Source organism: Suricata suricatta, chromosome 17 (assembly GCF_006229205.1).
Source record: "Suricata suricatta isolate VVHF042 chromosome 17, meerkat_22Aug2017_6uvM2_HiC, whole genome shotgun sequence".
In the NCBI taxonomy this organism is placed as follows: Eukaryota; Metazoa; Chordata; class Mammalia; order Carnivora; family Herpestidae; genus Suricata; species Suricata suricatta.
In genome coordinates this window covers 32758275-32771547 of record NC_043716.1, presented here as the reverse complement: position 1 = coordinate 32771547, position 13273 = coordinate 32758275, and the positions used below count along the sequence as shown (strand labels likewise).

The 13273-nt window shown below is 40.2% G+C and overlaps 1 protein-coding gene across 22 annotated transcripts in view; it reads right to left on the bottom strand.

The window, feature by feature from the left end:
• The window catches only part of MBTD1 (mbt domain containing 1), a 67291-nt gene that overhangs the window by 19096 nt on the left and 34922 nt on the right, over window positions 1–13273 (bottom strand). For 18 of the 22 annotated variants that reach the window (XR_003904275.1, XM_029926703.1, XM_029926698.1 and 15 more), the window contains 3 exons: window positions 12486–12600; window positions 9476–9558; window positions 173–290 (listed from right to left, as the gene is read on the bottom strand). Coding sequence is in view for 21 of the 22 variants with exons in the window: in XM_029926703.1 (XP_029782563.1) it covers window positions 173–290; window positions 9476–9558; window positions 12486–12600 (316 nt within the window). In the remaining variant the exon portion in view is untranslated. Of the gene's footprint in view, window positions 1–172; window positions 291–2773; window positions 2866–9475; window positions 9559–12485; window positions 12601–13026; window positions 13143–13273 lie in introns of those variants that run through there. The other 4 variants (XM_029926709.1, XM_029926708.1, XM_029926693.1 and 1 more) reach the window with 4 other exon arrangements.

The following is a 13273-nucleotide window of genomic DNA, read 5'->3' as shown; positions in this document are numbered from 1 at the left end:
TCTCAGCATAGAGCCTGATGCGGGGCTCAAACTCAAAAACTGTGAGATCATGACCTGAGCTGAATTCAGATGCTTAACCGACTGAGCCACCCAGACGCCCCGGCACTAAATAACACTTTCTTACAAGTTACATAATTGGCATTTTCAGGTAAATTGTGACGTATGCTTTCACCTGCTAATTTTACAATTCCAGCAATCCAGAAGACTTTGGTAGGTAGGCTGCAGTCTGTATTGGGAACTTCTACTCTCACATTTTCTGAGATATCACCCCAGCAGGTCCCCATAGGTGCCTGTCATATAAAAATTATTAAGTTATCATCTTATTAACATAAAGCCTAACACACATTTTTTAAAATAAGCATTACCATCAATAATGGAAATATTAAAGATGCCATTTAATTCATTTTTCTCTAAAAAATATGATTGTTATTTCCCTTTCCACAGAATTCTTTTTGGAAAGAGCCAGTGTCAGGGACAAGCTCACGAGGAAGAGAATTCACATTTATTAAAATAGATCCACGTTAACTTCAAAATTCAATACTGTTCTAATGAAGACTGAAACAGCACTTTTTATAAAAGCTGAATCACAAACTCAACAGATTTCATAGGATAAAGCCAATTTAAGAAACTTGTTAGTTTTAATATACACTGAATGAATGCACTTTACCTCAACTTCTAATTTTAAAGGATTTGGCTAACAAGCAGAAAGAGAAGTAATTCCAATCAGCAATGTGGTTTCCATTAACAGGAAAAACAAAACCTACTTATCTAGATTTTCAACTTCAGTTAAAATCATAAAATAGAAATGTAGTCTGTTAAAACAGATATGGCAAAAGCATTGGATAAAGTTATTAAAAAGATAGAGTGGAAGAGTTTTTGGAGATGCATACCATGCTAAATTGTTAAATAACTTATTATTTCTACATTTCTCATGCAGAATTACTACAAACAAGAGACAACTTTCAGTGTTAAAACTGGTAATCACTAGCCTCCGCACCACCTTGTTATGATGGGGGGCTCAGTAAACCGATTAAAAGAGCATCATGAAGAGAGTTTCCCAAATCTAACACGTTCCCAAATTATGATTCCCATTATATTTTAATCCTTACAACTCAAGGCCATTTACAATTATCTGAAGTTTATGCAATGGCTAATTAAATCAAATAAGTGAATTTAAGAATATAAATGCTGATAATACTAAATAATCTTGGTGGCCTTGAGAATCGGCTCCTTGTTAAATATAATTTAGGACCTTGAACACAGAGAAAAGGACTGGGTGAAGTTATAAAAGACCTGATAATACGAACAAATCAGTAAAAGACAAGGAAAAAAAAAACACCCCAGCTTCAGAGCTCAAAGATGACTAAACAAAGACATCTAAGAGTTACACGATCTAGCCAATTTGAACAGTGAGCTAATGTTGTCCATGCAAGGCTTCTTGTACTTTGGTAGATGCCAACCCACTAGGAGGATTAGCCTAAAAACAGTACTCAACCCCTATCCTCTCAATAGTTCTGACGTTTCTGAAGGAGAGGAAGAAAAGGTCACATAATACTGAACTAGAGTAAGTCTGGAAACCAAAGACAATCAAATTATGGCTATTACTTTAATTTAAGCAGCAAGCAATGAATATACCTCCGTAAGTTGGAGACAGTGGCCTATCTCAAATATTTGTGATTCTGGAAGGGTACATGTAAACTATCTCCCTGAATAAGAAAAAAAAAAAACCCAAAAAAACAAAAAACAAACAAAAAAACCACCCAAAAAACGAAAACAAAAAAAAAACAACAAAACAACACCACAATACATCCAATACGACTACCTCTTTCTGCTGTTTTTGAATAGAAAGATTGGACTCTTCAGGTTCTGCTATCTCCCCCTATATCATTCTAGACTGAGGGCCATCCCTATTGCCAGCAGATGCGATCAGAAAAGGAGAGGCTGGAAGGAGGACAGGTAACGTAGATTACGCTAAGATATATGAACACAAAGACCGTGTATTTGTTTCGGTGAGGATGAATCAATTAGAGCAGACAGATGCAGCTATATGCATGCACTGAAGTAAGGGAGGGTGTCCATCCCTCCTTGTTTGGCTGCCAAATCTTGTGGAATGGGTTATTTTTTGTTGAGAAGGAAGAGGCATGGCTACGCTGATAAGCTGGGGGTGAGGTTGGCACACTAAGTGGATATGGCACAACAGCACTCCTCTTTGAGCTGGATATGACAAGGTCACACCCACTTTTTGGTTTTTCTTTTCAGCCTTAACAATTGTTTGGTGAAAATAACTTTTAGTCACATTTTATTCAAGAAAATGAAGTGTCAATATGCTCACTTAAAAAATAGGTTAATATTCACTTTATTGGGGGATATTATGTTTTTGTCCCTACAGTCTGGATTGGTATAGGAGAAAGTAGCAGAAAGTGACATTTGTTCTTGCCTGTAAGGTTGTGGTTCTGCTAGGCCCTCTTAAACCAATCCATATGATTCACTCTGAGAAACAAAAAACGAAGAAACAAAAACAAAAAAGAGCACCATGTTACTAAGTAGCGTGTGCTCGAAGTGTTGAAATGATAAGGTAATTTCATAGATATATCTGCCCTTTTGTTTAAAATGAATATTCTTAAGTGTGGAAGACTAAATGACCCAGGGCTTGACAGCCATCTTCATCCAAGTCATCTGTCTTCTCTTGCTGGCAGGAGGGATACCTCTGAAAGTCTGGATTGGCATAGCATGAACTAGCAGAACCATAATTTACAGGTAACAACAAATTTACCTTCCAGACTCAGGACGAGAGGTCCACCTCAGGCTCCTCCCAAATCAGGAAGATCTGCTTCACCAATTCCTGCTCCAGGGCCACTCGTGAGGGCTATCTGGGAGCGACTCTCCTTCCCTGCAAGGTAAGCTGTCATCAGGTCCTGCAGGACATGGCCAAATCCACATGCTGAGGGCTCCCCAGCGCAAATGAGTGAGAACCTACACCTGACTGTCGTCTGTCAAAAATTAGTGGAGCGGGAAGTCTTATTTTCTGTACTTCAAGAACATTCCCAGATAGGCCAAGAGCCCAGATGGCTAGTGTTCAGACTCCCAGAGGGCTAATACACTGCCAATATATGATGTTTTATGGCAGAAATACAAATTTCCCTCCACAGAACTGTCAACCTACTTTGAAAGCCACCCACAATCTTCAACAAGCACGCAGAGCTAGCTAGCCCTGTAGTTGCACATAGGTAACCAAGAAAGAATCTATCCCACGGATGATATGGCAGATGTACATAAAGCCACCACTGAAACATCTTAAGACTAACGGGCATATGATTATTCAAGTTCATCTGGTAGACAAAGATGAAATATTGTTTGGCCAAAAAGGGGAGAAAACATCATCAGAAATTAACTGGAAAGAAATTAGAATTCCTAAATGCTACTTGCTGTAAGAGGTAGGAGGTCAAAACAGGAAAAGAATTGGTCCCTCTTTCTCCAGAAAGTCCACTCACCTTTTGATTTGAGACCAGAATCTATTCTTTGAGGTGGTGGGAGCAGGGTGAGGGGAGTGTGAGGAGAGTACAAAAGGAAAATGGGGTGTACCCCTGGGTAGAAGCAAGTTAAGAATGGAGCAATGCTATGTGTGTGCATAAAGGGGTAGGAAGCAGTGACTACTAATCCGAAAGGCATAGAACAGTCCATAATTTAAAAAAAAGTATTAAACCAATACTGTTTTAAGAATCAGGTCCCAACAGAAAAACAAGAACCACTTTAGAAAACAGATCAAAATTAAAATGACCTAAATTGTTCAGGCTTTCTTTAAAACACAAAAAACAGGCAAATTTTCTAATAACAGAGTCCCCTGCTTTCCTGCAGAAATTCTATTTCACGGTAACACCTGGAACAGCTAAATCAGATGGAGCACTAACGAGTACTGGGAATGGACTGAACTTTGATTTCCAGCAGAAAGAAATCCTGCAATCTAGGATGACATACTGAAGATTCTAACTTTGGTTAAAATGGACATGAATATTGATCTTCGACTTTCAGGGAAGTCGTGTGTATGTGTAGTGAAGGCCAGGGAAAAAAGTGAAAAAGTAATTTTACTTGAAATGGATTATTTTAACTAACAAACACATACTTGAGAAGTTGAGAAGTAGATCATGAGTTTTACTGTAAAGAGAAACTACTGTTATTGTACATATACAAATGGAGGATTTTTTTTTTTTACTTTAAAATCCAAAAATATGCCTGTGATATATATTGCAAAGAAGTCTGAATAAAGAAACTCATCTTCTCAAGACACTGGCACACAGGTCAGGAGCCAGAGGATTAGAATATAACACATAAGCACTACCAGGTGTATTTGTGGAGGCAGGATAAAAGAGCACAGTAAACTCAGCTTTAAAGTTATGGCATATACATGTACAAAGAATCTTTTTGAAATTTTATTATTTATTTATTGATTGATTTACTTTTTAAAAGTGTTCAATGTTTTATTTATTTTTGAGAGAGAGAGAGAGACAGCGTGAGCAGGGGAGGGTCTGAGAGAGAGGGAGACACAGAATCTGAAGACAGGTTCCAGGTTCTCAGCTGTCAGCACAGAGCCCAAAGCAGGGCTCGAACCCACAAACTGTGAGATAATGACCTGAGCCGAAGTTGGATGCTTAACCAACTGAGCCACCCAGGCGCCCCAGGATCTTTTTTTTTTTTTTTTTTTTACATGAAAACTGCAACTATTTTCAAGGGAGAAAGAAGTAGGATGATTTCTGGGCTTAGCAAGGACTTCTCAACAAGACACCAGAGTACGTAACCCAGGTATCAAACGAAAGAAATCTCAAGTGTGTGGATCCATGTCTGAAGGGTTGTGATTTATAGGTTTCATGACCACTTGGGATAAAGCGCATGTTGGCTCATGCTGTAGCATCTAGGAAAGGAATGTATTACTTGATTTTATAAGGCAGATAATGGGAAATAGGACTGCTTCGATTTTAAAGACTACAGTCTTTAAAAAAAAATCAGAATGCTTTAAAGTTCAATGTTGTGCATACACATTGATCAACTGGAGGCTCTCTTAGTTTCAAACATAAATTACTAGAAGAAAATCACCTGCGAGTTTTATTAATGCTGTGTACCTAACTGGCATGTGGTACTGTAGCAATGTTTTGGATTTTCCCATAGTTAGGATAGAGATGGATACTGCTTTTAGGGGCTGTGAACAAGTAGAAAATAAAGGTAGGAAATAGATCTATATACACCATCAGTCTCTCTGCCCCTGGTTCCTGGCACAGAACCCTTCAAATCTTTTAATTTCCCATTAGTGATAAGAGCACCATGAGCGTCTTGTGCTCTCATGTTTGTCCCGGACCCAGAGCTCCTGTATCCTTTGGAATCCCCTGAGTGATAGGAGCATCTTTTGTTCTAATGAGGAGATTCTGGGTAGGCTCCTAGATGGCCTCAGGATGGAGGCTGGTCACCAGAAAGACCGGGCTAGGAGGAGAAGCTTAGAACTTTCAGCCCCAGTCCCCATCCTCTGGGAAGGGGTCTGGAGATGGAGTTCCTGACTGATCATGCCTGTACAATAAAGCTTTCATCAGAATCCCAAAATACAGGCTTCCCCTGCCATCTGAGAGTAGATAAAACCCTAACTATAATTTTAAAACCTTTTGTTAGCTGCAGCGGCATAATGTGAGGAAGCAGTCAGCAGTCCCTAAAAGCAAAAATCCTCTTCTGATTTCTTTTGCTTAGCAAAAAAAAGGTACTAATGCTGGCCTTTCATAAAAGTGAAGTAGCATAACGTGGACTTTGAGACAGCAAGATCAATCTGTACATGGGGGTCAGAGAGCTTCCAGGTCAGGGAGCACCCGGGGGTGCTGGGAGACTGACGTGCTCCGAGAGGGCACGGAGGCTCCGCGTTCCTTCTCACAACCTTGCCTTACGTATCCTTTTCATCTGGCTGTTCACCTCTATCCTTTTATTATGACGTGTAATAAATGGGGAGGCATTAAGGCTTTGTTTTCCTGAGTTTTGTGAGCTATTTCAGCAAAATACTGAGCCCAAGGAGCAGGTCATGGGAACCCTGATTTAAGCCAGTTGGTCAGAAGCACAGGTAACAACCTGGAACTTTTGACAACGTTATCTGAAATGGGGGTAATCTTGTGGGACTGAGCTCTTAACTTGAGGCCGTGATGAACTAACTCCAGGTCGACCGCACCAGAACTGAGCCGAACTGTGACACCCAGCCGGTGTAAGAGAACTGCTCGCCGTGTGGAAAACCTACATACCCGGGGTCAGGAGTTTTATGTGGCAGTAGTTAGTGTACGAGTATGAGACAAACACAGGAGCGGTTTTCCTATAAGTGCTTAATTCAAAACTACATTAAAAAAAAAAAACCAAACATAATACTTTGCATTAGGAAAAGGAAAGTACAGCCCCAAACTGAAATTATAATTCGGCTACTGAAAAAAGTAGCAAGAGTTTCATTTATAGGAGATGAATCAGATGAGCTAGATGAATTTTAAGATACTTTGTGTGTTGTGACATGATTTACGATAAATCAGAAGTGCTATTACATAATTCAGTGGTTTTCAACCTCAGAGACGGCCACGGAAGGGACAGCCCGGGATCAGGGCCCAAGGCTCTGGCCACCCCGCCCCACTCTTGCAGGACCAACTGGTGCAGCCTCCTCTTACCCTACCAATGCTTACTAGGGAAAAGAGCAATAATTCTGAAGCTTAAAAAAAAAACTCTCAAAACTACCAAACTTTCACCTAGGCAAAATGAAAAGATATATTAGTAGACATATTTTTAACAGTTGAGACTCAATTTCCATTACTAATTATAAAAAATGCCAAACACTGCTGGAACTGAGGGACCAAGTATGAACCTCTGTGCATAATTACAGCAACTACCGAAGAGGATACTGTCTTATGAAGTACTTTGCAGAAACTTCATTTTCAGGAGTTTAAAGACAGGGGATTCCTCTCTTGAAATCCTGTGATTTAGAACAAATCACAATCATATGTAAGTGCCAGAAAATATGAAGCATTTGTTTACCCGTGATCCTCACTCCAGACGAGGCTGGGTTACGTTAGAGAACAAGGTAGTTAGGGCCCTGACACTGCTCCCACCCCCAATTTGGTTCATTAGGAACAGTTCTGCTCCCACGTTACACACTGGAGGCTTCTTAAAATTACTTTTTTTAAGTTTATTTATTTTTGAGAGAGAGCGAGAGAGAGCAAGTGAGCAAGCATGTGAGTACATGTTGGGGAGGGACAGAGGAAGGGGGGAAGAGAGAGAGAATCTTTAGCAGGCTCCACGCTGAGATGGGCTTGGGGCTCTATCTCACCATCCCTGAGGTCAACCCTGAGGTCATGACTTGTGCCTAAATCAAGAGTCAGATGCTTAAGTAACAGCCATCCGGATGCCAAGTAAAATTAGGTTTGAAAAAGAATCTTCTAGGAGCAGGAAAAGGCCACAGATCTGTGCTCAGCTGGGGATAAGGCAGATGCGGAGTCTGGAGGAAGGGGGCCCTACTGATGAAGCAGGAGTTAGGGTGGGCGGTTTGAGTCTCAGCAGATTAGAGGGCAAGTGAAAAAAGGCAGGGCCTTGTGCTCCCAGCAGCTCCTGACAACAGACTTTCTAAAGCCAAGACCAGTAGCTCTCCTTGGAGACCTAGAAAACGGTTTTGGGGAAGAACCAGGAAGAGTCAGCTCTACAGGATAAAATCAACTGTAGCATGAAGTCTGACCTAAACCAAATGGCTTCAAGATGCTGGTTAAGGCAATAAAGCATAGTCATATGTACTAAAATACACTCATAAATAAATAACCAGTATCGGATGTTCTTCTTGATGAGAAAAAGGCAGTTAAGAAAGACAAGTGGAACAGGAAGACAATGGGTGACAGATGCTTTGCTTCCGAGTGAGAAGCAGAAGGCGCACGGTATCCTCATTAATAATACAATGAAGGCTAGCTGCTCTGATCTACATGACGGAATACTTTAATCTTGTAACAGCAAAACTGAAAACAAAATAAACTTGTTATTATAGATTTTCTTATAAAGAACTTTAAGACAGTATTATTATTCAAAGACACAGACGTGAAATAAATATGCTTTTGGAATCTTGTAATGCTTTAAAAAAAATACCTTGACTACTTACACAGCACGGCTTTACATGGTTTATGATATCAAAACATAAACAAACCAAAATATTACAGACAGGAAAAGAGATAAAGACTTCAGAGAGAGACAACAAAGGTTCCAGGTATTTGGGATAAAAGAGTTATTATAACAGAACTTAATCTGATTTTGAGCTTTTGAAAAACAGAAAGAACTACAGACATAATAGTTAAACACTGCTTCGCTGTTCTCTTTAATGTTGTTGTTGCCATGTATTTCACAATGTGACACTACTATCCACATTACGGTAGAGTAAATGATCTACTTTACACCAAAATGAAGTATCTAAGACCCCACTTAGCTTGTTCAGAGAGTCAACATGCCACCACATAAGGGCTGAACACCTGTACTTTCAGGAAAGAAAACTAGCAAATCGATGAACTCAAGCTTTCTTTTATATTTCTACCACTGATTTCATTGGCTCGGGCTTGTTTAAGATTCTTTACTGGCCTTGAACAAATGAAAATTCACTTCGGTTCCCCCACAGCAAGAACTCAAGCTCACTTGTCCACATGGCTGTTATTTAATAGTTAAGCACTAACTCAACAAAATGTTTAGTGTAAACAAAATTTCATTCATTGATTTTCTAAATTCTCTTTCCTTCTTGTGCATAGTAGCAAATAGAACCTTTAAATATAAATTAAACTTGTAGAAAGGTCAAAAAGGTATTGGAGAGAATCACAAATAATTGAATAAAAACTAAGAGGATCAAAAGGAACGATCCTATTGTCAGGTAAAATTTTTAACATAATTCTCAATTACTACATATGCTCTGTAAGAATCTACTTGCTGAAAAGAATACCCTGCAAAGGGTTCTCCATGATATATCATGGATTTCAGCCTACAATACTATGTTTGTAATAGTTCCTTCTTTGTTTCTCTGATTTTACCCTTGAGGACAAAAATGTAACTGGAAGAGAGATCCCTCCCTTTCTTAGTTATCAGGTCAGCTCACACAGACTTAGGGAACATGCATGATGGATGGCTTATCACACAGAACCACGTGACACTCCCAAGACACATGATATACAAAACCAGCACTGGATCTGGTTCAACTTACTATGAAAATTGGAGGAGACTAGTACTTTTCCCTATTCAAATAATTTCAAATTGTAATTTCTTTATAGGATGCTTTTACTTGTACAACTTCTAGAAGTTATTTTTAGGTACTAATAGGTATAATAAAAAAGCAATACTTCCATGACAACGTATAAAATGCAGACCTTCTAAAGGGAAGATGCTTAGGTGTTACTGTGCCTCCAGATTTAAACAATGACAATGCATTTGAATACAAGGTGAGGAATTCCATACTCACATGTTTAAAGCAGGTAACTGGAGCTGCTATAAAGCTATTGCTATTGATGTAGTTACCCCAGCTGAAGCCTTCCATGGAGACTGCTGCAAAAAAATAAATTTAAATATATTACAATTCTCAAATCTTTTATTTATAAGAAAATGTGCAATGACATAAAACCAACATGTCATTTGGGGCACCTGGGTGGTTCGGCGAGTTAAGTGTCTGACTCTTGGTTTCGGCTCAGGTCATGATCTCACAAAGAGATCGAGCCCCATGTTGGGGTCTGTTGGCAGCACGAGCCTTGTTGGGGTTGTTCTCTCTCCCTCTCTCTCTGCCCCTCCCCTGTTTTCTTGCTCTCTCAAAATAAGTAAGTAAACTTAAAGAAAAATGAACTTATCATCTTGAAAGTTTTCTTTTTTCCTATAAAGATTTAAGAACTTTTCTAAGTAAGCATGAACTTTCACATAGGTCATATCTGCAAAATACACAGCATCATCTCCTTGGGAAATAAAGTAGGAAAGAGCTCTTCAGTTCTAAGCAGCAAAGAGCAGTTGAGAGCAGAAATGTTCAGGATAAGGAACACTGCCATGGCTGCCTTGCAGTTTTTATTCCCATATAGCTTTTACTGTGCACCTCAATGTGATTTCTTTCTGGTTTTTTTTTTTTTTAATGCTTTTTATTTATTTTTGAGAGACAGAGAGAGACAGTGGAGCAGGGGAGGGTCAGAGAGAGAGGGAGACACAGAATCTGAAACAGGCTCCAGGCTCTGAGCTAACTGTCAGCACAGAGCCGGACGCGGGGCTCGAACCCACGAACCAACCGTGAGATCTGACCTGAGCCGAAGCCGGATGCTCAACCGACTGAGCCACCCAGGCGCCCTCTTTCTGTTTTTAGAAGGGCTCCTGGGAGGCTCAGTTCATTAACCATCGGACTCTTGATTTCGGTTCAGATCATGATCTCAGGGTCATGAGATGGGAGTCCCGCAAAGGGCTCTGTACTGGGCATGGAGCTTGCTTAAGATTCTTTCTCTCCCTCTTTCCGTGTCCTTCCCTACTCGTGCATGCTCTCTCTCTCTCTCAAAAAAAAAGTTTTTTAAAAAGTTCATTTATTTTTGAGAAAGAAACATTGAGAGTGAGCAAGCTCAGTGGGAGAGGAGCAGAGAGAGAGAGAGAGAGAGAGAGAGAGAGAGAGAGAGAGAGAGAGAGGGAATCCCAAGCAGGCTCTGTACTGTCAGTGCAGAGCACAATGCAGGGTTCGAACCCACAAACCATGAAATCATGACCTGAGCTGAAATCAAGTCAGACACTTAATTAACTGTACCACCCAGGCTCCCCGAAAATTTTAAGTCATCTACACCCAGTGTGGGGCTCGAACTTATGATCTCAAGATAAAGAGTTGCTACTAAAGCAGCCAGGAGCCCCTCTCAATGAGACTTCTATCCAGGATCTGCCATTAGTATGTTCATTAGGGTTTTCGCTGCTTCAGTCCCTACTACATCTCCTTGCTTCTGCCACTCTTACAAATCTTCTATCGGGGCACCTGGATGGCTTAATCAGGTAAGTGTCCGACTCTTGGTTTTGGCTTAGTTCATATTTCATGGTTTGTGAGTTTGAGCCCTGGCAGGTGCTGCCCTGACAGTACGGAACCTGCTTGGGGGGTTCTCTCCTCTCTCTCTGCCCCTCCCCGTGTGCTCTCTTTTTCTTCCTCAAAATAAATAAACTTAAAAAAAATCTATTAGAGGGGCACCTGGGAGGCTTAGTTGGTTAACTGTCCAATTTCACCTCAGGTCACAATCTTACAGTTCCTGAGATCAAGCCCCATGTCGGGCTCTGTGCTGAGAGCTTGGAGCCTGGAGCCTGCTTCAGATTCTGTGTCTCCCTCTCTCTGCCCCTTCTCCTACTCATGTTCTGTCTCTCTCTAAAAAATAAATAAACATTAAAAAAAATTTTTTTTAATCTATTAAAAACAATCCTTTTCGTCAATTTCTTCCCCTTACGCCTCTCGTCTCCCCACTCCCTGTGAAGCCTGCTCAACGTCCTCTTTGCACATTATCCCCATGATGCTCCCTACCATCCACAGCATAGAAGTGGAACCTAGAAAATAACCAAATAAAAATGTTTTTGAAATTATTATTTTTTATTTATTAAAAAAACTTAAATGTTTATTATTTATTTTTGAGGGGGAGTGAGAGAGGGAGGGAGAGAGAAAGACACCAAGCAGGGAAGGGGCAGAGAGAGAGGGAGACATAGAATCTGAAGGAGACTCCAGGCTCTGAGCTGTCAGCACAGAGGCTGATGCGGGGCTCAAACCCATGAACCGGGAGATCATGACCTGAGCCAAAGTTGGGCACTCAACTGGTTGAGCCACCCATATGTCCCTGAAATTATCATTTTTTACTGTTTATTTATTTATCTTAGAGAGAGAGAGACAGAGTATGAGAGGGGGAGGAGAAGAGAGAGAGGAAGACACAGAATCTGAAGCAGGCTCCAGGCTCTGAGCTGTTGGCACAAAGCGCAACACGGGGCTCAAACTCACTAACTGTGAGATCATCACCTGAGCGACTGAGTCACCCAGGTGCCCCCGAAATAAAAAACGTTAAGGATACTGCTACAAGCACTGTGAAACTGTCAACACAACTACTGTCTTCTCGATTTATTTATTTATTTTTATGAAGTTGATTTATTTGAGAGAGACAGAGACAGGCAATGGGGGTTAGGCAGAGGGAGAGAGAATCCCAAGCAGGCTCTGAGCTGCGAGCACAGAGCCTGACCAGGGGCTCGAACTCACAAAACTGTGAGATTATGACTTGAGCTGAAATCAAGAGTTGAATGCTTAACCAACTAAGCCACCCAGGCACCCCTAGAATAATTTACTGAAACCAAAACCATTATCAGGAAGCTAATGTCATAATGTACTAGTAGGACACAGAAATAGCTTAGTTAACAAAATCCAAAATTTAAATGTTATTAACTAAAACTAGATGAATCATTATCAAATGTTTCACTTCTACCACATTCACCAACATTACCTGCTTTAGTCTTTGCTTGATTTTGCAAGGTAGCTTGATACTGAGCATATGCGGCTAGTTTAGCAACTAAAGGTTGTTTCTGAAGAACTTTTGCCTTCTTTGTTGGAGGCTTACCCTAAAACAAGAAGAGTTAAGTAAATAGGATTCTTTTTCATCCGTCCCCCTCCACCGAAAAAATGAACTTGATCGCACACTACTCATTCTGCTTAAGTAGACATCAAGGGTTTAGAAAATTATTAAAGCAGAGGACACGGATGAGGAGTTTTAACATGAGAACTGTGTTTTGGAGTTCTGCTACAATGTAGACATCTATTATGGGTAGCAGAGCTGGCACAGACTAAAACAGCAATATGCAAATTAATATGTTAATAAAAAATTATAGCCCATAAGATGTTAAAATATAGGCTGTGGTGGATACTTGATTCCTTCTGATACTAGATAAAACCAGTGGTTATTCACTCATGCAGGTTGCCAAGCATTGCTATTTACATGGTAAGAGAAGATAATTTAATGTTTAAAGAGCAAGTGACTGAGTTTATACCTTTAGTGCTAACGCAAAGGATCAATGACAAAATGATCATGGGCCAAATTCACAGTGTGACAAACTGCCATCCATTTGGGTACAGACCACTGCTCGGGATCTTAGGTACTGTCTATCTGAAATACAGAAATACATCTAAGTGATGTATTTCCTTAATTTGGGGGATTTACATAATCCTTTTAGTGCTATGTAATGATCACTATCAGTTACAGGAGAATAAGAAAAATGTGATCACTCAAATTAAATA